Raw genomic sequence first — 25,239 nt, 5'->3', positions numbered from 1 at the left:
ATACATATATATATATATATATATATATATATATATATATATATATAATATATATATATATATATATATATATATACATACATATATGCATACATAGACTATATATATATATAATATATATTATAATATATATATAAGGAGAGAGAGAGAGAGAGAGAGAGAGAGAGAGAGAGACGAGAGAGAGAGAGGAGAGGGAATGAGAGGAGAGAGGAGAGAGAGAGAGAGAGAAGGGGGGCCGGGAATTCTGACGCACCCACATCCTGATTATCAGAATGGGCACCTGTGAATGCGGAGTAGCCTACGTTTATGACAGTTTGTCACTAATGTTGGAATGACCTTTTTATACATTCCAATACCAAGCCGCAAAGACCGACTAATATTGAATTAACTTACTCTGAGAATAACTTGCACTTAAAATGAATCTTGTGTGATATGTGCTTAGTAGTGACCGTAAATATACATGCAGATACATATAATATATGTATATGTATATATATATAGATATATATATATATATATATATATTTTATATATATATATATTCTATAATTATATAAAAATATATATATATATATATATATATATATATATATATATATTAAGCTAGAAGCCACAGAGGAAAGTGAAACAATGGAGCACTGCGAGATCTTTCGACTCAACGTCCTTTACTTAGCAGACTGATTTACATAAGAAAATTTAGTATACAAAGGAAGGGTCGTATAACTGACAGATAGGGATTATAAAGGAAATACATATATATATATATATATATATATATATATATATATATTATATATATGATATATATTAAGCTAGAAAGCCACAGAGAAAGTGAAAAACAATGGAGCACTGCGAGATCTTTCGACTCAACGTCCTTTACTTAGCAGACTGATTACATAAGAAAAATTAGTTAGTACAAGGAAAGGGTCGTATAAATGACAGATAGGGATTATAAAGGAAAATACATATATATATATATATATATATATATATATATATATATATATATATATATATATATACATACATAGAGAGAGAGAGAGAGAGAGAGAGAGAGAGAGAGAATGTGTGTATTTATACAAATACGTGTGTGTGTAGGTGTGCTTAAGTTTGGGACACCAAAGGATTACCTGTTTTAATCATCTAGGTCCTCTTATTAATTGTATTAATGCACAAAATATCTGTGCAAATGATTAAGTCGACTATGGATATATTTTGTATATATATGTGTATAGATATGAATAAAAGAGTATTATTTTCTTTCAATAAATCAATATTAGTAGCAAACATTTGCTTATGTAATGATTATTTCAACAACAACAACTGTACCACAATAAAAACAGCAGCAACAACAACAACTGCCACTACTGTGTGCACACATATGTGTGTGCATACAGATATAAATATTGATATAATATATGTAACGTACAAGATTATGTATATATGTATATATACATATATATATATATATATATATATATATATATATATATATATATATACACATATGTATATATATGCGTTTGTGTGTGTGTGTGTGAAAATCTTAAGTGCCCCCCAGCCCATCCATGAAAGATTTGTAGATCCGCCTCTGTTTGCAGCTCGAAATAGCAGTCATGGTTTTGGTGCAAAACACACAAAGCGTAACTTCAATATGCAAAGACGGCATACCGCCTTACACCTTCAGTTGCATCACACTGATAAAAACAGTTAAACAAGTAAAATTGCACCGGAGTTTCTTCGGCACAATCGAGTTTTCTGTACAGAGTATCATCAAGGTCACCGAAAATAGATCTATCTTTCGGTGGTCTCGGTATAATGCTTTATGAGCCGCGGCCCATGAAAGTTTAGCCACGGCCCGGTGGTGGCCTGTCCTATAGCGTTGCCAGACGCACGATCGTGGTTAAATTTAACCTTAAATAAGATTAAAAAAAGAAAAAAACTACTGAGGCTAGAAGGCTGTAATTTGATACGTTTGATGATTGGAGGGTGGGTGATCAACATACCAATTTGCAGCCCTCTAGCCTCAGTAGTTTTTTAGATCTAAGGGCGGACGGACAGACAAAGCAAGCTCAATCATTTTCTTTTACAGAAAACTAAAATTTAAAAAATGTTTAGGAAAAATGTGAAAAATGTTCCACGTTATATACTATAACGAATTTCGAGAAATATTTGATTCAGTCTGATGCTTAAAGATAAAGAAATAAGAAACAGCAGCAACGACCCTTTGCAGGCTTCTCATCTGAAGAGCTTCTTCCAACTACTCCCTCTCCAGCAATTACTTATAAGAAAAACTGGAGCAAATTGCTTTAATATCTACAAACCATTAGGTTGCATGCCACATGATAATGCAATTATCGACCAGAAATGATGGGTTTTATAATACATGCACAATTACAGCATAAATTTCCTAGCATTAGATAAAATAAAACAAAATTGCTCTATAATTAAAGTCAATGCGATGTTACTGTCCAACTGAGAAATGAACGGTTTCTTAAGAAGAATCCTTGAGAAAACTCGAGTGGTATAACATAGCGATGAATAGGGACTACTTTATGCAACAAGGCGTATGGCACTTGATATCCGAGGGGGTTCGCAATCCCATCTTGGGCACAACGAAGAGAACAGTTATGCAATCCGAGATCGAAGGAAGCGTAAGACAATCAGCGACCACTCCATGAGCCGCTCAAGTCGTGCGGGTGGGCGCACACACACACAATCCGACTGAAGAAAAACGGGCAAAGCCTATAAAACTTATAAGGAGAAGGCTTCAAGTCTAAGCTTTCGAGGGAAATGGTTGCAAAGTTCGAAATCAATACTTTAGCCATGGCAAACAAAACAGGAAACCGTTAAAATTCAAATCCACTTCGAGGATGTTGGAGGAGCTGTGTGATCTCACGGCTCCGGAGAACAGCAAAAAAATAATAATAATAATAATAAATAAATAAATAAATAAAAATGATGATAAATAAAAATAATGATAAATAAAAATGATGATAAATAAAAATGATAATAAATAAATTAAATAAAAAAATATATATTTTCAGCAACTAATGCAAAGGAATGAGTGATGATGTAATGTGGAAGAGTAACGTGATCCTTCTGAAGAGACCAGACAGAAGACTTGTAACGTCTTCTAAAACCAATGGTGCGTTCTTACTTACGGACGTCTCCATCGCCGAGGCATCATGCGCTGAAACCGGTTTGAATGAAGGGCAACAGATGAACAAAGAAAGACATTCAGGTTTCATTATTCTCAGATCACATGACGAGGAACGATTTACTCGAATGATAGTTGGGCCGTGAGTACGTGACTGGCCAGTTCTCATCCTGGATTCGCTCGCTAATGAGGGTCAGCGATTAAATTAGTAACCATTATGAAGGCCAGGTATCAAAGCTCATTATTTGGTATTATATCATCATTGACATTACAACGACAGAGCCTACTTATTCAAAATAAAAGAACTAACCAATATGACGGCGAGTCCACCAGCCATCCCTGCGCCATGAACGTCAGTGATCCCTCCCTCCCTTTCAGTCCATCACTCGGGCATTCTCCTCTCCTCGCACACCCTCACTTGCGAGTCAAAAATGAGAAAAGAAAAATAAAGACACGCACACACACACACACGCACACTTTTCTTTCTGAATGCTCGTCGAGTCGACGACGTACAGACAGGCGTGTCAGAACAGCCTCTTGCCATCATGTTTTTTCTTTCCTGGATTGAGAGGTGTGACTGCGCTTGTTGACAAGAGAATGAACTTCTTGAGTCATTTTCGGAAACACGAAATGACTCAGTTCTTGTATACATTCACTTTACCAAATAACCGTTACAAACAGGATATTTCCCTGCATGGAAATGAAAGTAGTGTCAATCCTTTTATTCCCCGAGTAAAGTATTTTCTTCATCTAACTGAAGCATCCAATAATGAACTGAGGCTTGTTGGAATTTTCTAAGCCGTAGAAATGATCCTCGCGAATTTTACTGAACATGTGGGAACGCAGTTCTTTTAAAGACTTGAATTATAACATACTCCTATCACAAAGGATGAGTGATGATTTCGTCCATGAACGTACTGCATTAATACGACTGATATAAAATCCTCAGGGTTAAAAAAATGAAAAAGAATCTATTGAGTTTTATCTTTTTCAATGGATGGCGTCATCATTTGAATGATGTCACTCACAAATCTCCTTAAATCTTATCACCAATTTTCTGGTAACTAACATATTCTTGTATCGTATAACTAAACACTTTAGTCAGCTGTTACTAAATATTTTTCCAAACAATTTCTAGAGATTCAGTTTCTTTGACATGAAAAAGAGTGTTGTTTACAACAATTTTATTTATTTTATGATGACATCATAAAATGTGGAGATGAAACCTGGAATTTCTTGGTTGCAAATATCAGATAGGTTGGTATGATATAATCATTCAGGGAAACACCATACATTTGCCAACCTAAGTAAACTTAGGAACTGAATGTTCCATACGGCTATTTAGACAACATTTGTGACATTAAACTGCCAAAGCAGTTTAATGGGATCTTTCCTAGCTCTGCAGTGCTACCTGGGGTACAGTTGTACTCCATAGTTGGAAAACATTCCTGTATCTCGCCACCAGTTGGTGCTATAATCACATCCTGTTGTGTAGTTTCCTTTTCTGGACTCTTACATCCTTTGCTACTCCGACTGAGTTTCCATTGTTGCTACTTCTAGCTGAGATACAGTACCTACATGGGGTATACAAGCAGACCCCCAAGGTAGCAGAATCGTAGTGTGTCAACAAATCTGTTACTTTTACAGATACTATAAGTAAAGTTTACTTTATATATATATATATATATATATATATATATATATATATATATATATATATATTATAGCCAGTACATATATCTTATTCAATGTATTTGTTAATTTGTTTGATAGTAGATACCATACCTTACAATAATATGGATCATATGAATAAAAGATCCACATCAGTTCAAACAGCAAAAGCTCTTTTCGATAGACAGATCACTAGATCACTATTGTAAGAACTATGAGGATGAACAAAAGGGAAGTACCACCAACCTTCTTGGAGACACAAGGAAGAGATAGAAATTGAAAAACAGACTCTTCTTTCATTCTGCCCTCCTAAAAAGAAAAAGAAAATTGACCTAATTCCAAGCACTATGCATGAGAAAGGAAATTATCCCAATTCAGTTACTTTACCAGAGATCATAAGCTTCTATGACTCCATCTAGGGTAGTGTTGGCAGCTTTGACTAGCTGTGTCATACATACACATGCGCTCGTAAAATACTTCGTTGGCCATAGTTTGTCAAGATATGATTGGAGTAAATTACGTGGTTCTAATGAATGGTTCCTCATCAATGGAGAAGGAAACGTTCTAGTACAGAGGGTCGTATCTCAAAAGTCATCCCTTAGATTTGATGAAACCACGAGTGATGAGTCGTGCTGCAACTCCTACTTTGTCTCATCAACTCCGTGATACCATAAGAAACGTTTTTATTGATAAACACGCCAGAAGCAGCAGCAAGAACCGAAGCATGTAGTGGAAGGTGCAGTTTTGTCTTAAGGGTAGGCTCCACTTTGGGGGGTGCCGATCGTAAAAAATATTTGCCAAAAATACACTAATCAAGACAGGCTAATTGAAATTTTCCAGGCATTATTAGCACTATAATAATGCATATTCCCTGTGAGTTTTATCATCCTACAGGGAAAATTAATGATTTTATGAAAAAAAATGTGAAAAAACGGAAATTTCCGGCCCCTCGTACTGAAGGTTATTTGGTGATTGGTGAGAAACTACAGTCTTGAATAGAAATTCGGTCTGACAGAATGTTGGTATATCCACCTGGAACATGCACAAAAAAAATTATCAAAATAGAACAGTAAATAAGCACGTAATAACAAAAAAAAGAGCAACACTTTGTAAGTTCAGCGAAAGCCCCGCCCGAAATAGCAGACTATAGCTAGGAAGAAATATTCAGGAAAAATTCAAATCTCGATTTAGGGACAAAACCTTTTGAGAGTTTGTAGTTATTATGTCACTTGATAGCCTAAAACATCTAAAAAATTATATAATTTAGGGACAATCAAAGAAAAACCACCTCCAAAAAAAAAAAAAAAAAAAAAAAAAAAAAAAAAAACCTTGGGGGGGTGGGTGTTTTTTCTTTGATTGTCCTAAATAATATAATTTTTAGATGTTTTAGGCTATCAAGTGACATATTAACACACTAAACCCTCAAAATTTTGGTTTGTCCCTAAATCGAGATTTGAATTTTTCCTGAATATTTCTTCCTAGCTATAGTCTGCTATTTCGGCGGGGCTTTCGCTGAACTTACAAAGTTGTTGCTCTTTTTTTGTTATTACGTGCTTATTTACTGTTCTATTTTGATAATTTTTTTGTGCATGTTCCAGGTGGATATACCAACATTCTGTCAGACCGAATTTCTATTCAAGACTGTAGTTTCTCACCATCACCAAATAACCTTCAGTACGAGGGGCCGGAAATTTCCGTTTTTTCACATTTTTTTCATAAAATCATGAATTTTCCCTGTAGGATGATAAAACTCACAGGGAATATGCATTATTATAGTGCTAATAATGCCTGAAAATTTCATTAGCCTGTCTTGATTAGTGTATTTTTGGCAAATATTTTTTACGATCGGCACCCCCCCAAAGTGGAGCCTACCCTTAAGACCGAAAATCTGCAGTCAAGTGCATACAGTGCAAAAAAAGTTAATTTCCTTGGAGCATTAAATGAAAATGTCAAATTGTTCTGAATGATGGAAGATTTTCCTATTTTGAGTTTTTTTTTTTTTCCACATAAATAGACGTCAATTCTTTTGTTTGATTTAAGTAATAGAAAATAAAAACAATTCATTGATTTATTATGATTATTATATTCCCGGGATGCACCTGTACCCCGAGGTAGCATTCACGCTAAGAAAAATAAGGGTAGCTTTCCAAGGCTAGATAGTGACCGCCCGCAAAGTTCAGGGGTCGTTATCTACGACTTCTTTGGAGTCATTTCTTTTATAATATTTACAGTCTTTCGTTTATGCTTTTACGGTCATCCCCAACGGGCTTGTACTACAAAAGCCGCAAAGGTGGATATATAGTACCGGGTTAAACCCCTTGGGGGTCATTATGGAACAACAGATATTCAGTTTATAAACTGTTGATATTTTAGAAGAAGAGGTTTGCAAAGATACGGAATCTGCAAAGAGACCGACTATAATCGAATGAGCGGGAGGCTTTTCACTGACGTCACGTAACCACGGAAAACGTCACGTCTCGTGTTGTATGATGATGAGAGTGCTAAGGACAGTTGATTCATTTGAAAATGCCAAAGCACATGACCAGCTGGAAGGCAAGATTAGCAGTCAGTGTGGAAAAAGGGAAGGGTAGAAGGAAGGGGCGGGAGGGAAAAAGAAAGGAAAGTAATGATAAAGGAAAGGGAAAGGAGAAGGAGGGCGAAGGGAGATGAAGAAGAGAAAGGTAGAAAGGAGTGGAGAAGGATGGAAAGTGAAGAGAACAAGAAAGGACAAGAGGGTAGTAGAAAGGGGAGAGGCCGGGCAGAGGAAAGTAGGAACGGGGGAGGGCCAAGGAAAGGGAAGATGAAAGAGAAAGGGAAAAGAAGAAGAGGGAAGGTATGGGAAATGGAAGAAGAAACGTGAAAAGGTGAGAGAGAGGCAAAGGAAAGGTAAGAGGGAAAGGGCAGGGGAAGAGGGAGGACAAAAAAAAAGTTAAAAAATGAAAGAGAAAACGATTAAAAGACAAAGGAAAGAAGAGAGGGTATTGGGGAAGTGAAGAAGAGAAAGGGAAAATGAGAGATGCTTAATTGCTAGTACTTCTATGGATGGGCGATTGGTTAGTTGGTTGAGATTGAGCTGGTCTATGGCGCACGAGCCCCTGCCCAAACTTACGTGGTCCAGTTGACCAAAATATGTGCAGCTGCAGATACCCTCATGCGCAAAGAATATTATTATTAATGTGATTATGACAATGTTTATTTAAGTCAATCTCTTCTGAATATGTGATCCTGTGTAGATTCCACTGTTACAATTAGTGTAGCCTAGGCTATGGACAATGTAATCATTAATGACTGATATGTGAGTGTTTTACCACTATTATTATCATTTCTGCTGTAATGTATGTTATCATGTTATTGTTATTACTATTATTCAACCTCAGACGTTGTTAAGGCCCAGCATATCCTTGACAAGGGTTGTTCCACTATGTAACTCAACCCTTTTGGGCGCCCTGTACTATATGCATCTTTTACTGATGCTATGCCTCTCACAGGATGGGAAAAAAGTGTCCAATAAACTAGAGAGGCCTCTCACCAACTCACGAGGCACAATTCCAATTCCCGTGCTTCTTTTAGGATCACTAGGTGTGATGTATGCTCTTATACCGAGATTTTCATTTCGTTAAAGATTCAGTCCACTTACGTAACTGCTGTTATGCAAGCAGCTGCTGTCTGTGGCAATGATATTTTCCGAGTGCTTCTGCCTTTGTCTCTCATCTCATGCAGCCATTTACATGCTAATGTATCTGTGACCTTTTCTTTGTACGAGAAACGAGAACGCTTTCTCCTGAATCAGGAAAGAGGATAACTGTACTTTTTTTTTATCGACTTTCATAATTTTTTTTCCAATAATGGATTCATTTATACGTAGTTTGGATTAGTTCAATATAGAAACATAAGAGAAATATCGTCAGGAAGATTTTTGTTCATTTGTAAAACATTCGTTTCATCAAACGTAGCATAGCTCATAATTTATTTCTATACTAATTTAAACCCGTTTATCGTTTAAAATTAAACACCCAATGATAGAATGCTTTTTCCCACATGCCCCTTCAATCACAACTATCTCTTCTTTCTCCACATGATCTTTTCATCACGAATATCTCGATAGCTTTAGTCTCTTGTTTACCTTCATAGACGAATATCTCTATGATCTCCCGTGCAACATCTCGATGCCTCCCTCACAAGAACGCTTGCTCAATGCAAACTCCATTATTATATACAACTATCTCTCGTTAGGTACCCAGAGTATACGGATACCCTCCTCTACATAGCTTAGGTTTCTCTTGTTGAATAACCATCCACAAACAAATACCGTAATAACTGCTCTCTCGTTGGTGCCTTCATGACAGACTTCTTGCTGTAACCATCCAAATACAAATAGTTCAAGGGCTCACACAAATCTCTTTTCCCTGTCTTTTGCAGAGTGGAAGCGACTCTTCAGTGGTTGTGGGAGAAGATGACCAAATCACCTACTCGTGGCACGATGTCAACGTGTACAGCAACCCAGACGTCGCGTCCGGGTCGGGTTTCTTCAGGAGGAAAGTGCGCCAGTCGAAGGAGAAGCACATCTTGAAAGATGGTGAGTACCGACGTTCTTGACCTCGGTCTAGTCATTATCTTCCGCTACTTCTGTTTTCCAGTCTTCAGTTAAAAACTGTAGACGGGAGTTTTAAGATCTAGTCTCAATGTTTTTGCACCCTGTTCTTGGCAATATTATTCTAAGAATTCTATGACTTACATTCTAATTATCAGAAACATTAAGCAGATAGTTTAAATTGTTACCCACTAAAATTGTAGATCATGAAATGGAGGTTACTTAGTTTGCATTGTGACGTCATAACATAAACAAAACAAGGCATGAGGGATCAGAGTAACTAAAAACGATAGAAAAAGGATTCAATAACCGAGACATCCTCCTGCCACAGCAATTCAGAACCGCGGGTTAGAAGTAGCACAGTTGACTTAAAGTCAGTCTAGCAGCATATGTTCTTCTGAACCATATGTATAATCCTGGTACTAGTATAGAGATATTATGTCCTAAAAGATTTGAGATTTATACGACATGAGGTAGAAGCGGTGTATGGGAGATGACAAACGCAAAATCAAAATCTTAAGCAAGGTCCTTTATATTTACGGGACCTTGATCTCAAGTGGCAAGTCAACAAAGTAAAGGACCAGTAGTCTTCTTACTAGAAGGTAAAGGATGATTATTTCTGGGTGCATCAACTGCAGCATTTTCGTGCGAAAAAGAAAGAACAGACAAGAAAAATGATGCTCGCAGAGATATGTATGGACGGTCACTCACAGAAAAGCAGCATCAGTATCAGACTGTGACCGTCACAGTCAATGCTCAGCAATTCGATGAAAGTGACAGAAGACGAAGAGCACCTTGAGAATCAGTTGACGCTCTCAGAGCCTTCAGGCTGCCCGCACACAGGACACTTTCAGTGGAGAGTGGTTGGCCGACTAAGTTGTGAACCACTAAAAAAAAAAGTATTCAACACATGTGTTTACACGGAAGGCCGCAGACGAGCCACAAGCAGTGGATGCGACTAAAAGAGTCGCTAGGAAGTGACTGCGGGGTCTATTTTCTTGGCCACACCACAGTCGCCCACCAATAGTGGCCGAGGGTAAAAAAGAAGAAAAAAAAAATCAAATCAGAGCGCACACACGAAAGATTTTGTGGTCAAGATACTTTGGTAGCAGCACGGTCTATAGGTATACAGTATACCTAGACCGTGGGTCGCAGTACATGGGTGACTGACCGGCGGATAATTGACTATGAACCTATTATTACGGAAGTGCAGAAAAGACCAGCTCTCTATGATTTTGCAATATAGGTATGTAGTTATAAGCATATAAAGGATAAATTATAGACAGAATATAATGCTACTTCATACATTATACATGCATCACAAAAACTATACATACTGTCTACATACTATACATGTTAAAAAATATTGACATAAACTCTCCCCTTCTCCTCCTAAGCAATTATTAATTCCTTTGTATTAAAGAATATATGACAGTAAAGTACAGTGTACAATTGCATAACATATCTTCGTATACCAGCAAATTGCCAATATATATATATATATATATATATATATATATATATATATATATATATATATATATATATATATATACATTATATGTATATATAATACATATATACATTTATATATACAAAATGCAAGCATGCACACTACACATACACAGTGCCCTCTTTATTTCTGTTTCAGCACACAAGTTAAAATATCATTTATATTTCTAAATCTTATTATACTGCCATATTAGAGCTCCTTGCATCGTAGTAAAATATGAAGCTAATTACTTTATAAATATCTTTAGCGGTTTCATTCTCATCAGTAGCAAACACATGTAACATCAACACCAGTTATCCAAGTTGACAGAAATTCAACTGTTGCAGGTAGATATAGCGTCTCGTCTGCGGGTACACTTCACGTCAGTTGGCCACCAAGTAGTTAAGTGGCCAACTACTTTCCACTGAAAGTGTTCCGTGTGCGGGCAGCCTTAGGATGGGTAAAAGGTCATTATTACGTTATCATTGTAATTTACGCAATAATTTATTGTGATTCTATTTGTACAAAGGCTGGAACCCATCTCGCGTATTAACGAGAAATTGATTGAGAGATAAATATCGTAATTTTCCACCAGCAAATGTAGAAGTCGTGTTTCCTCGTTTTTATCACCAATATTATAAAGAATGGTCTACAGTTCATTAACAGCAATTTTCCGTGGATTCATTTTGAGCGCCCTAATCCTACCTTATCGCACTTGTGACAGCAACAAAATAATGGCAAACCAGTGATGCTTCATATCATGAGCCGAAATCTGTCAAACTGAAGATCATATTTCTCGAAAAATTAGAACAGCTTCATTGACGACACATCAAGAACTGAATATATCAAATGTTATAGTACAACTTTTTCAGTGTGCCTTGAAGGAGAAGGTATTCAGACGAACGAAACAGTTTCTTCAGGTTGAATGCTTTCCAGCAATGAAAAAAGCGAAAAAGACTACGCTTACATAAAATTCACAATATACATCAAAGGTTTAGGGCAAGCGCTTATGGGTCATTATGAAGGCCGAGCCAGAGACCCAGTTAGAACGAAGACACAAATGATTCCACAATAATAGATAAATAAATAAATAAACGTGATCGGGAACGAATCTCGACTCAAGAGTCAAGATGTGCTAATTAATAGATAAATAAATAAACGTGATCGGGAACGAATCTCGATTCATGAGTCAAGATGTGCTGATGAATAGATAAATAAATAAACGTGATCGGGAACGAATCTGATGTGCTGATATATCGTTTGTCAAAATGTAGCCGGTTTCAGCCCTTTATAACAAAATATCTTTCTCACACTCCCACGTTTTGTTGTTGCACAGTCACATCGATGGAGTAATTGACAAATACGAAATCAACAATGAAATGTGAAATCTGACAGCTAAAATATATTCAGTCTTAATCGGAATTTCGAATGAAAACAGCTCTACAGCTTATGACTGGGACAAACAGTAGTATATTTTTTCTAATACTTTTTCTTCATCTAAGAATTTCTACTTACTTGTATATGCGACACGGAATGAGCCTTAACTTGACGATTCCAGTGACGGGCGTGTGTCGGCCTGGCGAGCTTCTGGCCATCATGGGTGCTTCAGGTGCAGGCAAGACGACCCTTCTCAACGTCTTAACGCATCGCAACAACGACAGACTGCGGATCACCGGCGACCTCTTCGTCAACGGAAGACGAGTTGATCCCGACGCTTTGACAAGTCGCTCGGCCTACGTCCAGCAGGACGATCTCTTCATCGGGATGCTGACTGTTCGCGAGCAACTTGTCTTTCAGGTGAGATTTCCTTTGTTATCATCAAACACATAGTGGTTATCACAAGGCATCCTTTTGTCACTTTCCACAAAAAATCTTTTTCTACAATTAGTTTCTTTCTGGCCTAGAGTGGTACCTACCTTTCATCGTATTTATTTATTCCTATCAGCCTGAATGCACATAGCAAGAACTTGATATTACAAGGGACTTGTTGATGATTATGGCAAATCCATTTATATATAGTATCCCTTTTTGGAAAATCTAGAAAGAAGTTAATACAAACAACAATGAGGCCGTGAACGGTCACCTAATAACAAAATATTAAAAATGGGAAAGTACAAAAGTGTCTAGATTAAAAAAAGAAAAAGTGCTAAAACGTTGATGTGATGAAAACTTCATAAGATCATCATTCGCAGTACTATAGTTACATATTGCAGATAAATATTGATTCAGAGTGAAACTTTAAAACGCTTTCGATTCAGTAACTTAACTTGATAGGAGGCAGTCACTGGAGTCAAGAGTTACCGAAATATGCCGTTGAATATCATGAACAAGGTAAGCAAGAAAAACGAATTTAATTTTTGATATGTAAACACACTTTAGATTAGCAAGTTTTGTTACAACTACATCCAGCATCCATGTCACTATCATTGGAAACTGGTGGATGTGATGTTATTGATATCCAAATTACGTTATTGGAAATATCGATGCTCTTTTAGGTTTAAAAGGAGGCATTTCTGGGACAGTTAAATAGCGAATATACTTGAAGAAAACCTTTAAGTCTTTGGCTTCTTGCAAATTCAGAGCGGCTGCTGTTCATCACACACAATCAAGATTTGGTGGCCTGCAGATTTTTATCTTTTAATATAGTTCCAATATCCTAAGCCTAGTGAAAGCATTTTCATCTCAATTCCAAGAAAAAAAAATGAAAAAGAATTATAGTCTCCTGTCATAGAAGCAGTCTCTGAATGTAAAGATTTTCTGTTCCAGCACAGATGCAACTCCTTGTTCCTCCCTCCTTCCAAAATTTCAAAATGATGCTCTCTTGTGACTAACTTTTATCTTTTTCCTTTCTTTCCTCACAATGATTCATCTTTTCATCTAAGTTTTTTTTCTTCTTCTTTTTTAGCATCTCTACACCTCTCACACTTCAGCCTTCCTGATTTCGCCGACTATGCATCCAGTTCACCTCCACTCCTCGTTATTTTCTAAGATCAACCTCGGTATATCTTGCTTCGATACTGGAGACATACAGAACTTTGCAAGAAACAAGAACTTCCCGGAAATATAATCAAAACTCGACTGCTGTGTTACAGACTATCAATGAATATTATGTTATGGATATTTACAAATGTGTAACGAAACACAAGTCACCACCACAAAAGCAGAAATAAATTATGAATATTACTTATATAATTCATGGCCTATTTGTCTGGTCTCTATTCATAGGACTGTACGTATAGTCTTTATTCACTTGCATTGATCTCTGTTTTCAATTTTTTTTTTTCATTCACCAAAATAAGCAGGACACCTTTTGTTTTTGAATTCACAGGCAATGCTGCGCATGGATCGCCATTTACTCCATGAGCAGAGAATGACGAGGGTGGACGAAGTCATTAGCGAGGTGAGGGAATTTCCAACTCATTTTATTTCATAACTCATATAAGCACCTGCTGTATGAACATACCGGTAAGGACTTAACAGCTTTTTTCGCTATTTTATTCATATACACTCCTCTCCTTAACATATCACAAATCTGCATAAGGCCACATGGTCCAGCAAATTTACTAATAGCCTCCTTCGCCGGGAGATATTCGTGCCTCTGCTCGTTCAAGAAAAATGAGAATAATTCACCTGAGTCTTTGACGCTGGACAAGAAAAGATGCAGATGATGCGACGCCTTGCGGCGTAGAAGCTCTTCATTTCCAATTCTTGCACATATTGTCGTGACTGTGAATTCACAAGGAGGGTTAGCAGAGCCACTGATGGAAATAATGGGGCCTCGTTCCGCAGCATTACGAAAGTCATGAGCACGAATAGCGAATTGCTTCCCAGTGTTTGAATTTGGTAAAGGAAATGTATGGAAGTTATTCCTTCCGTACAATTTTTAAAAACGATCTGTTAATTCGTTTACGATGTTCTCGCCCATGGAGCGAAACAGACAGAATATCACTCTAAAACACACCAGACTCTTTGAACATTATTCTCCCAGAAAATTACTTTTCATATCCGATGTTGGATGAAGTGTTCTAATTTTACTTCTTAAGATTAATGTGGAAGAATATCAAATGTCTAATGTATGTATGTGTGTGTATGATAGATGTTTAATATTCTTTCAGATCATTTTCAAACAGCGAAATAGGAACACTTGTCTCACAGAATATGAGCAGTGATTTTGTTCCATGAAAAAATAATGTTCTAAGAAAGTCGACAAAAGGGACAGACAGACTTGCAAAATCTCTGTAAGTCTTTACAGATGAAGTTTCCAGCCCCACCTCCTATTTTGATCCCCCAGCAGGGACTGTCACCCTTTTGAAACCGGTGGGACTCGTGGGGAGAAGGACAGGAGCATAGTCTATGGACATGAGGGACTCACGGTACCCAGCAAACCCTGAGTCAACTGCACCACTGTTCCACGGCGCCAACTTTGACTGGTTGCACCTTTCAAAGGTAATTTTAAGGCCGTCACATCTCTCCACCAAACATACATAAATATATGTACAGATCAAGCCCTTTCCTATGCGTGGAAACCAAATTCTTTGCCTGGATGAAAGAATGGATGACAGATGAAATTACAATAAAGTATACACACAGGAGGAACATCAAGATATTGACATCTGCAAATGCAGCTTGCAGATCGAGCTGTAAAATACCCCGACAAGTAGCATGAAGGTATGCAGCTCTCTTTATCTAGATCACCACCCGTGTTTTCTCCTATGTAATAAGATTATACTTCGTCAATTTCCTAAGGAAGCATTTTCTGTTATCAATATGTAGTTTGTGTTGATTCTGAATCTTTGAAAAAAAAATTGTGACATGCAAAATATGAAAATACTGTTTAAGTCAAGCCGGCTTACCTGACGTTCTGAATTCTGGTAGTGGGGTGCACCAGGACCCACTCCTGGGGTGCACAAAGCTTTGTTGTCTGATTACTGAGGACTTAACTGTAGTGTGGGATTATATAGCGTTAGTCTTGTCCTGTTGAGTGTGGCCTTGAAATATCACTATATATCTGTGAAAAATGAAGCAGTTCCGTGTATCTTTTAACACTTAACTTTTTGTTCTGGAGTCGGCCTCAGGGTGAGTGATGATAGTAGGCTGGTGATACAGTCCGTCAAGTTGCCCATACCCTGTGAGTTGTTTCTAAATGACTTTCCAGCATAATTGATTGACAGAATTCTTCCAGCAGCAAAACGACCTATTTCTCCCTTACTCTGATTTATTTGTCAGACATAGAATGATCCAGGACTAACACAGGCATCCAGGTTATAGATCCCGTTGAAGCTCAGTGAAGGATAACCAAAACTGAAGAGTAAATATCTCAAAATGACTGCTCTGAAATCATTTTTTATCTCTATCTCTAAGGGCCCTTAGCTTTATACACATGCTTTAGAAGGGAAAACACGATTGGATAGATCTTTTTTTGACAAATTTACTGCAAGATGGAAATTCGTTTTTGCTTAAGTGAAATAAATACGAAAAGGACAAGTAGAGCAATGTAAAATAGTCCTGAATATAAAGTTTTTGGCTGAACGAAGGAACCAACATTACTAATTCCGTAGAAAAAAAAATTACTCCACCCGAGATCGAGCAACAACTTGAATACTATGACTAGCAAAGAAATAATAATAATAATAAACTCTTTAACCACCGTATATATAAGGTAAGTTGTTTCTATAGTGTTCAGCATTTGTAATAAAGCAACTCAATGGAAAGTCGCTGTTTATTCCGAAGCAAAGATAAAAGTGTGGAGACACAATGGGATGATAAAAGTATGAGAAAGATGACATACTTGGGAATGTCGTAGAATTTGATAAATGAGATGACTCCGAGAACTGTATCGAGAAATTTCATATAAGTTTTGTTTGACTAGTGACATAACAAAGAATGCAAAGAAAAGAGAAGTCTACTTGAGCGTTGCTGGGTGGCGGATTACTGAGACTGTTTGTACTACGAAAGCCATCTTCGATGACACACACTTAACTAATGTCATTAGTCAATTAAGGTTCGCGTGTAGGCTAAAGAATCCTTGATTTATCTTGACTGTAGAGATTCACGCTCTTTAATTGCAAGCAAAAGGATGAAGATTCTGCGACAGACTTTGCAACCGAACATCACAAATTAGAGGAGACAATGTCCATTCTAGTTTTCCTTAAGTAAGTGTTAGAGGTATGTTCGTCGCCTTGATTTGTCCACAAGCCTGCTCGGAAGACTTGCTCACTAAAGATCATTTGACTTGAAAAAGGTATTTCCATTGCTTTAACTCATGAAATTAGATAAGAACATGTTCTAAAATACAAGGTAAAACAAACTATGAATAAAGTGAATGATAGAAAAGTTTCCATCCGAATGTTACAGCTGCTGTCAAACTACCCATAATGTAAAAGAATGCTACAAAGATACAAAATATAAATATCGAATTAAAAGAAAGGTCATCAACAGGGCCGGTGCCTGACGAAATCTGCAAAATTACGGCTCATCTCTGAAGATGAAACGTAACTGAGGCAGCAAGCGAAAATGCATCCAGGAGCTCTCAGAGCTGCCTCATGAGAGAGCACCAGTTTTTGATGCGGACACCTCGGATGACACGACGAGAAACGGTGATTTATACATTAAATTACTATGTAAATCAATTCAATTTCAAGTGTCCAACAGTGCCTGAACTTAGGGCGCAGGAATGGAACTTCAAATTGAAGCAGCTAAAGCTGCAAGACGTAAAAGAAACTTAAAACCTCAACAAGGAGCAGAATTTCAAAAGTTACAACGGTGGAAGGTAAAAGGCAAAATTCGCGCATAAAGCACCTGAAGAAGGACCAGTTCTTATGGGGGAAACTGGCCACGACATTCGAACTTGACACGGATGAGACAAAAAACATGGCTCTCAGAAAAAATAATGAGAATCTTAATTCAAGACATCTTTCGAAGAATAATTGTGAGGATGAATTTAGTAGTACATCTGGAAGGCATAAGGGTACAAAGATAAACATTAATGTCAGGAAGGAGCATATCCTATAGTCATCAAATTTAGACCTTTCTATTTGTTTCAAATAAAGCTAACAACAATGAAGTGAGAGGTCTTGAATCCGAAGGTATTATAAAAAAAAATAGACTAGATTAAATGGGCTCAGTTAGGATCAGGAGTAATAAAGGGGCACAGGGCATGGGAAAAAATAGACCCGATGTCGATGACTAAAGAAGAATATTATGAAATCCACCAGTAATTTCAGTTGATGGCCCATCGGATCCCAAACTGTATGTTTGAGTATTTAGAAAAGGTTTGAACCTCTGGCAGCTAAAGAGTGAATCACGGGAACGCTCCCGTATTCTTAATCTGTCTATGAACATTCAAGTCATGATTTGCACCGAAGGTATTGTTAGTCCAGGACCTGGGAGCTTTAGATTTATATGAGGAGGAGGAAGAGGGGGTTGAGTTTAGAAGTAGTAACCGTAACAGTGCCATGAGCGTATAGGGATTAGCTTCAAACAATAAAGAAATATTAAAATGTTCACTGAGAGTTGCGAGTTCCTTTGTTTGGATGTCACTTAGAGCACAAAGAAGTCAAATCTGACATCGTTCAGTATTATGAATAAAAGCGTGCACGTGCATATAATACAAGGATTTTTATCTGGATACTCGCGAGTTATTCTAAATCTTTACACCAACTGAAACTTAGGTTTTTACAAATAACAAATAGACAAACTAGGGCAGTGACCGAACAGTAGTTATCTTCTTTAAGTGAGATTTTCTCTTTAGATTTATTTTAATCTTGCTAAAAATGACAATTTTTTCTTTTAGCTCGGATTAATCAAGTGTTCAGAAACTAAAATTGGAGTACCTGGAAGGATCAAGGGAATTTCCGGAGGAGAAATGAAGCGACTTGCCTTCGCCTGTGAGGTACGTTGAAATAGAGTCTGTCTGTGCGCCTTGAATAACTCCAAACCATCCAGCAGCGACAATGTTCAAATTTTCCCTTTAACTTAAACCCCTCAGATTAAACTCTTCTTCTTCTTCTTCGTTTCCACGCCTCTCTGACATTTTGCTACAATATGATGGCGTCTTTGTCGGATGAATCACACACTTCTTATTTTTCAGGTGCTCACAAATCCACCACTCATGTTCTGTGATGAGCCTACTTCCGGCTTGGATTCCTTCATGGCCCAGAATGTGGTGGCTGTGATGAAGAATATGGCCGAGAGGGGAAAGACCATCATCTCCACCATCCATCAGCCGAGCTCAGAAGTCTACGCCATGTTCGACAGGGTTCTGCTCATGGCCGAAGGCCGCGTGGCCTTCTTAGGCGAAGTCGATGCTGCCTATCAGTTCTTCAGCAGGTGAGCTTTGCTTTCCTAAACATTAGTTACATCTGCACATTTGCTCGGTCTGAGGATCTCCCAGCTTACCACCTATCAATCCACCTAGCTCTGAATGGGTATCAGCATCTAATGTAGCCTAGAAAACGGGTGTGGAGCTAGCAACCCCACCCCTAAACCTTGCTGAAAACACCTGAAGGCTCCATCTTTTTGGTCTACCCGCCTCTGAAGGGTAAAAGGTGTAAGATATCTATCAATCCATCTTCCTATCTATATAACTATTTAAAGATATGCGTATATACATATACATATACATACATATATATTTTTGTATCATTAATTAAACAAACATTTATTTATATATATACTTATAAATACATATATGTGTGTATATGTATATGTATATGTATATATATATATATATATATATATATATATATATATAATACTATGATGTGTGCGCGTACAGGATGCAACACTAGCTTATGCAAATATTTTTGAGGAATGAAAGAAAAAGTCATTTCGAAAAGAAAATGTTCTATAAACATAGGCATTTTACGTCTTCGTTTGTCGGTGAGGGGAATTTTAAAATAACCGTTATCATTAGCGCTGCTTTCACGCAATGGAGGTTGAAGTCGGAAAGCCTCTGATGTGGGGGGAAGGAGGGAGGGTACCGTATAGGAGGAGGATGGAGCGATTAGGCCGATGTGACTAAAGTACCTCCTAATCAAATGTATAATTTACATTTTGAAAAAAAAAATGCATGCATCATTGAATCCCCTTCCCTCCCTATCAGTGGTATTCATTGGACACCGATAAAAGAAAAAAAAAAAAGTAAGCCTCATTGAATCTCCCCTCCATCAAAGGTGGGTTTGCTTCATCATTACACCTGTCAGATATTTCAAATGTATTTTTAAAAAATCTCTCCCTCTCCATCTAAAGTAATCATCGGTACCAGACTCATGGGCGTAGACCTAGTCATGATTCCTGATTCAACAATTCCCTGACGAGGCGCCAAGACAGAGCGCGCTAAAATTCAACGTTCACAAATGAACCTGGCTAAGCTACACTACTTACTTGATATATAAAGCCATCGTTTAAATTACATTACTTGCAAGAGAAAGATTCATAATTTAAAAAACTATCAAACCACTTGTCTCATTCACTTCAACCGATCCCCCCCCCACCGCCCCGCGCCCCCCCCCCCCCCATCTCAAGCTACCCCGGCTTCTCACTACCAACCTCCTTTGCGTGAAAGCTGCACTATTGGTAAGTAATTTTAAAATTCCCCTCACTGACAAACAAAGACTTAAAATGCATATGTTTAAAAACATTTTCTGTTCAAAATTACTTTTTCTTTCATTCCCCAAAGTACTTGCATAAACTCGTGTTACCCCTGTATATGTATGTTATTGTAATAGCCACAATTCCCTCTTCACTTCTCACATTCTCTGCTCCTTTCTGGATATGCTTGTCACAACAAAGCCTTAGTTCCTCATTGGACGAGTGGTTTTCGCGCTCGGCTACCAATCCGGTGGTTCGATGTTCGATTCTCGGCCCGGCCAACGTGAAACCAGAGGAATTTATTTCTGGTGATAGAAATTAATTTCTCAATATAATGTGGTTCGGATCCCACAATAAGCTGTAGGTGCCGTTGCTAGGTGACCAATTGATTCCTAGCCACGTAAAAAAATATCTAATCCTCCAGGCCAGCCCCAGGAGAGCTGTTAATCAGCTCAGTTGTCTAGTTAAACTAAGATATACTTAACTTTTTAACTACTAAGCCTTAGATCCAAGTGCAAGATAGTTTGATGCAGTTATGATGTCCAGTAGTAGGAACAAACCTGTGTCCCATAATCACAACTAGGTCACGTTGCTGACCTGACTGCCAGGTTAGCAACGTGACCTCGCTGTGATTATGTGACGTGGGTTCATTTCCCGCTTCCGGACATCTTGCACTTGGATTTAACGCTTTGTAGTGACATGAATCCAAAAAAGCGCAAGGAATCTTAGAAGTTAAGAGGGCATTGTGGTTATTACAATTATATGTGCATCTAGTAAAAAGTGACCAGTAGATTATATATATATATATATATATATATATATATATATATATATATATATATATATATATATATATCTGTGTGTGTGTGTGTGTGTGTGTTACGAGGGTCCAAATGACCCCCATCTAAATAATAGGAAAGAGTTCCTAACTGGAAAGCAGGACCTACCTTCAATGGTCCCTTTGAGTGTCATCTCTGTAGCTGGCTGAAAATCAATTATTAAAACTCTTGGCGAATTACAAAAATATATTCTTTATTTCCCAAAATAGCTACATGAAAATGGAATAAAATGAGTGAAAGAGAATCCCAAAGAAACTCATCAAATCACTATTACTCTTCCCACAAAGCATCATGTATATAATTATCCCCTTTACCCTCACATGTCCGACTACTACTTGAGTCTTTGTCAATACATGTCATATCTAAGTCTAAAGAATTTATTTTTAAGTAGTGACAACAGAATCCATCTTAAATAAAGAGACCATATTATCAGACAATGAAATGTTAAAGTTCGTCAATAATATTGAGTGTCGCACCACACTTCCCTTCTCAATCCTCTGAAATAAATGTCACTGTTCGAATTTTCTTTACCTTTTCCGATGGATCTTAACGCCTCCTTGGATCTCCAAAGTCTCTTGTGACCACTATGACAGTTTGCCGTCTAATTGGCTATTAATTCCCATACTAGAGATTATATCTCATTCATTTGTTCTAACGGAAGAACAGGCATATGCACGCTACTGAACACATAAATGCACGATACACGCTAGCCTATTCTGTGAGTTTCTATTTTCCATGTACACGTCCTATTTAACGCACTGGGGTCACATTCATGTGGTTCCGAGTTAATCCAGGTCATTTGCGCGCTCGCAATCTCACCAATGCGACCGGCAATATTATGATGCGTAAGCTAGTCTCGTCTGTTCCAATGTTTGTAAGCTTCTATAAACAATTGGCACTTTTTTGTTTCTTCGCATTCCAATCTTGTTCACGTCACTCATTATAGACCTGATTTCTATTTATTACAAATTTTGTCCAGTGCCTTAAACATTATAATTATAATATATATATATATATATATATATATATATATATATATATCATATATATTGTGTATATAACACCCAGGGAAGAAATGAACCACAGTTGTAAATCCGGTGGTGTTTAATATAAGAAATTACGTGAAAGAGTAATTATAAGCATATATATTTGTATGTGTAAACTGCATTTGAAATTTTTACAGTGACTTTTATGTTCTTTTCATTTCTCGTTTGGCTAATTTTGAGGTGCCTGACTACTCATGGATCAAAAGGAATAAGTGGTGGGCGTATTGCCTCACCGCCCCTCAGCCATGATTCAAGGCGGGAGATGTCAGTCTCGTTTTAAAGCGACAACAGGAAAGTAGAACAGTTTTCTAAGCCCTGATAATACTGCCTAAATTAGACTACTGGAGCAAAACTGTTCTTTCACTGTTGCCCTAGGCTAGCTAGCAGTACGGTACTGTTGAAAATTTGTCATAACGTTCGGGAAAAATAGAGTACGATATTTTCCATGTACTGAAAATTAATAAACATTACCGTACAGTGCCGTACTTTCATTCTCGTAAAATCTGCAGTAGCCTATGTACTTCAGAAATGGTTACTTAGTGACTTAGTATGTAAAGACAATACAAAAATAGACGAAAACTTGGCGATGATCCTTTTTACGAAATTCTCTTTGGATGATAGGAAAAAAGTCCCCTTCGTAACCGACTCTATATTTAAACAAACTCTGCTATAATAAATACTTTGTGGTGGGCTTTCGCGGGCACGAGGCTCGACGGGGCGCTGACTCACCTCATTCAGCTTTCATATTTAAGTCTGGAAAGAAGTATCAGTATTTTTATCACAATTTATAACATATTTTCAACTGATGATGTAATTATTATTGAAGAAACAGGATTAAAAGAGAGCAATCGTTTTGGAGTTCGTTGTTTTGAGTAGTAGATATTTACTAAAATCCTGTACGATCATTAAGGACATTTAGACACTGGACAGCCGGCATTGACGTTATTTTTTTATGATTGCAGCATCTGTAAGATTACGAAAACAAACTTGATCGGTATTAAATGAATTTGGATAGATTTTAATACTTATGGCAAAGGAATGTATCATATTCGTGGTTTCCATGAATATCATGCATTTGTAATCTTACATAGACGGAAGTTTACTCAGAAATGTGTTAAATTATATTAAGCATAACACTACTCAGTATCAACGGAAGATTATTTCAATGGTTAGTGAATAATAAGATGCCAGATAATTTACAAACTATTTTTAAAAGATAAGCAAGCATGAGCGCACTGATATAACAAGTAGCAGAAACTGTAGTACCATTTATGATCTTATGATAAACCAGTGAAACAACCTGTAACTACGAAATGCTGCAGAAAAGCACTCCCCATTATCAATCCGCATTGCTGCTCCGTCTGCAGCAGCACCTGCAAACTGGATGCCGACAGAGGGCGCTGAGCTCCCTCCCTCCCTCCCTTTCAAGTCGGGGCTTCCGAAAGCAAAACCCAGGACATACTACGCCAATATTCGTGATGCAATGCAGCAAACGGCAGCGATGGAATGGGTTCGTGTGTGATGTCGAGTTCGGGTCTTTTCGAAACGAGGTTGACCCACTGCTCTCGCCTGTTACGCTAACCAGGAATTGGGAATGGATTCCAGTGCTGAGGCGACATAACTCTAGTTGATTCAAGGGAGTTTGGATGTTAGAAAACCATTTTTCCAAGATTCCTTAATCTGAGGACGTTCAGTTGTCTGTCGTGTTATGCCCCGACTGAATTTTTCTTGCAGAGGCTATAGCAAGACTCATCATGAATTCCCAACTTTTAATGTAACCATATAGAGTAATATATATATATATAAATAATATATATATATATCTATATATATATATATAGATATATATATATATATATATATATGAAGGATTTAATACATTCATAATGCAGTAAATCCTACATGTTACTCAGGTTTGTGCTCAGTTGGCATATTTTTAAGATATCTATTTAAAGCATCGACTTTGTTCGGTAATACAGCAAATAACGCTTATGTTACTATGATTCTTTTCTATTACTGGTATGACTGGCAACAGAAATTCAACAGCACATTCCCATAAAGACTTCCTATCTGTGAACTCTGAGTGACCAAAATTTGCATCCGATTTTGAAGACAGACGTGTCGTGTGCTCATATTTTCTTTTCACATATCTTAACAAGCAATTTAGTCGAGTGATGCCAAGGGGTGGGGGCCGGGGGGCTGCAAAATAAATATCATTAGATACAACATTAGTTCTGATTTACAGAAAACTAAGATCAAGGTGGTAATGAACTTCATTTTTTTTTCTCACAGGACCTAATAGGGATACCTCTGAAGAACCACAACAAAATCATACTATTTTGAATTCTTTCGAGTTTATAACAGCAAAAAGACTTTCATATATCGGTATTAGGGCTGCATTTTAGTGACATAGTTCATTATTGAAAAAGCAGGCTGTTCTCAAAAAGTCATCCTCACATCTCAGACAAATAGAGAACATTGAACTTCAATCCACAAATCCTCAGTGATAACTCGAAACCTTTCAGCCAATTGCACTTCTTCCTCAGTACAAACATGTTTCGAAAACCTTGACTCACTTTCTTTTCCAGGATTGGTCTGCCCTGCCCACCAAACTACAACCCTGCAGACTTCTTCATCTCCACTCTCGCTGTCCAACCCGGAAAAGAGGACAACTGCAGAAAGGCCATCACGATGATTTGCGATGAATTCGTCAAGTCGGAGGAAGGGACCAGTATAGAGAGAGCTGTGGCTGAGAATTCTAAAGAGGCTGAAGTAAGATGTCATGAAGATTTTGCTCATTGTTGTAGACTCTGAAGTCCTCTCGTTCAGAGGTATTGTAATATTATCCG

General features: G+C 37.4%; 1 protein-coding gene across 4 annotated transcripts in view; it reads left to right on the top strand.

Annotated features, from left to right (window-relative positions):
- Positions 1–25,239, top strand: part of LOC135218502 (protein white-like) — a 147,961-nt gene that overhangs the window by 118,922 nt on the left and 3,800 nt on the right. For all 4 annotated transcript variants that reach the window (XM_064254857.1, XM_064254858.1, XM_064254859.1 and 1 more), the window contains 6 exons: positions 9,251–9,407; positions 12,473–12,711; positions 14,243–14,314; positions 18,707–18,805; positions 19,004–19,242; positions 24,979–25,162. In XM_064254857.1, the coding sequence (XP_064110927.1) occupies positions 9,251–9,407; positions 12,473–12,711; positions 14,243–14,314; positions 18,707–18,805; positions 19,004–19,242; positions 24,979–25,162 (990 nt within the window). The remainder of the gene's footprint in view (positions 1–9,250; positions 9,408–12,472; positions 12,712–14,242; positions 14,315–18,706; positions 18,806–19,003; positions 19,243–24,978; positions 25,163–25,239) is intronic.

The sequence above is a fragment of the Macrobrachium nipponense genome, chromosome 9 (assembly GCF_015104395.2).
Source record: "Macrobrachium nipponense isolate FS-2020 chromosome 9, ASM1510439v2, whole genome shotgun sequence".
Classification (NCBI taxonomy): Eukaryota; Metazoa; Arthropoda; class Malacostraca; order Decapoda; family Palaemonidae; genus Macrobrachium; species Macrobrachium nipponense.
Note: the sequence above shows the minus strand (reverse complement) of the source record. Positions and strands in the feature narration are given on the sequence as shown.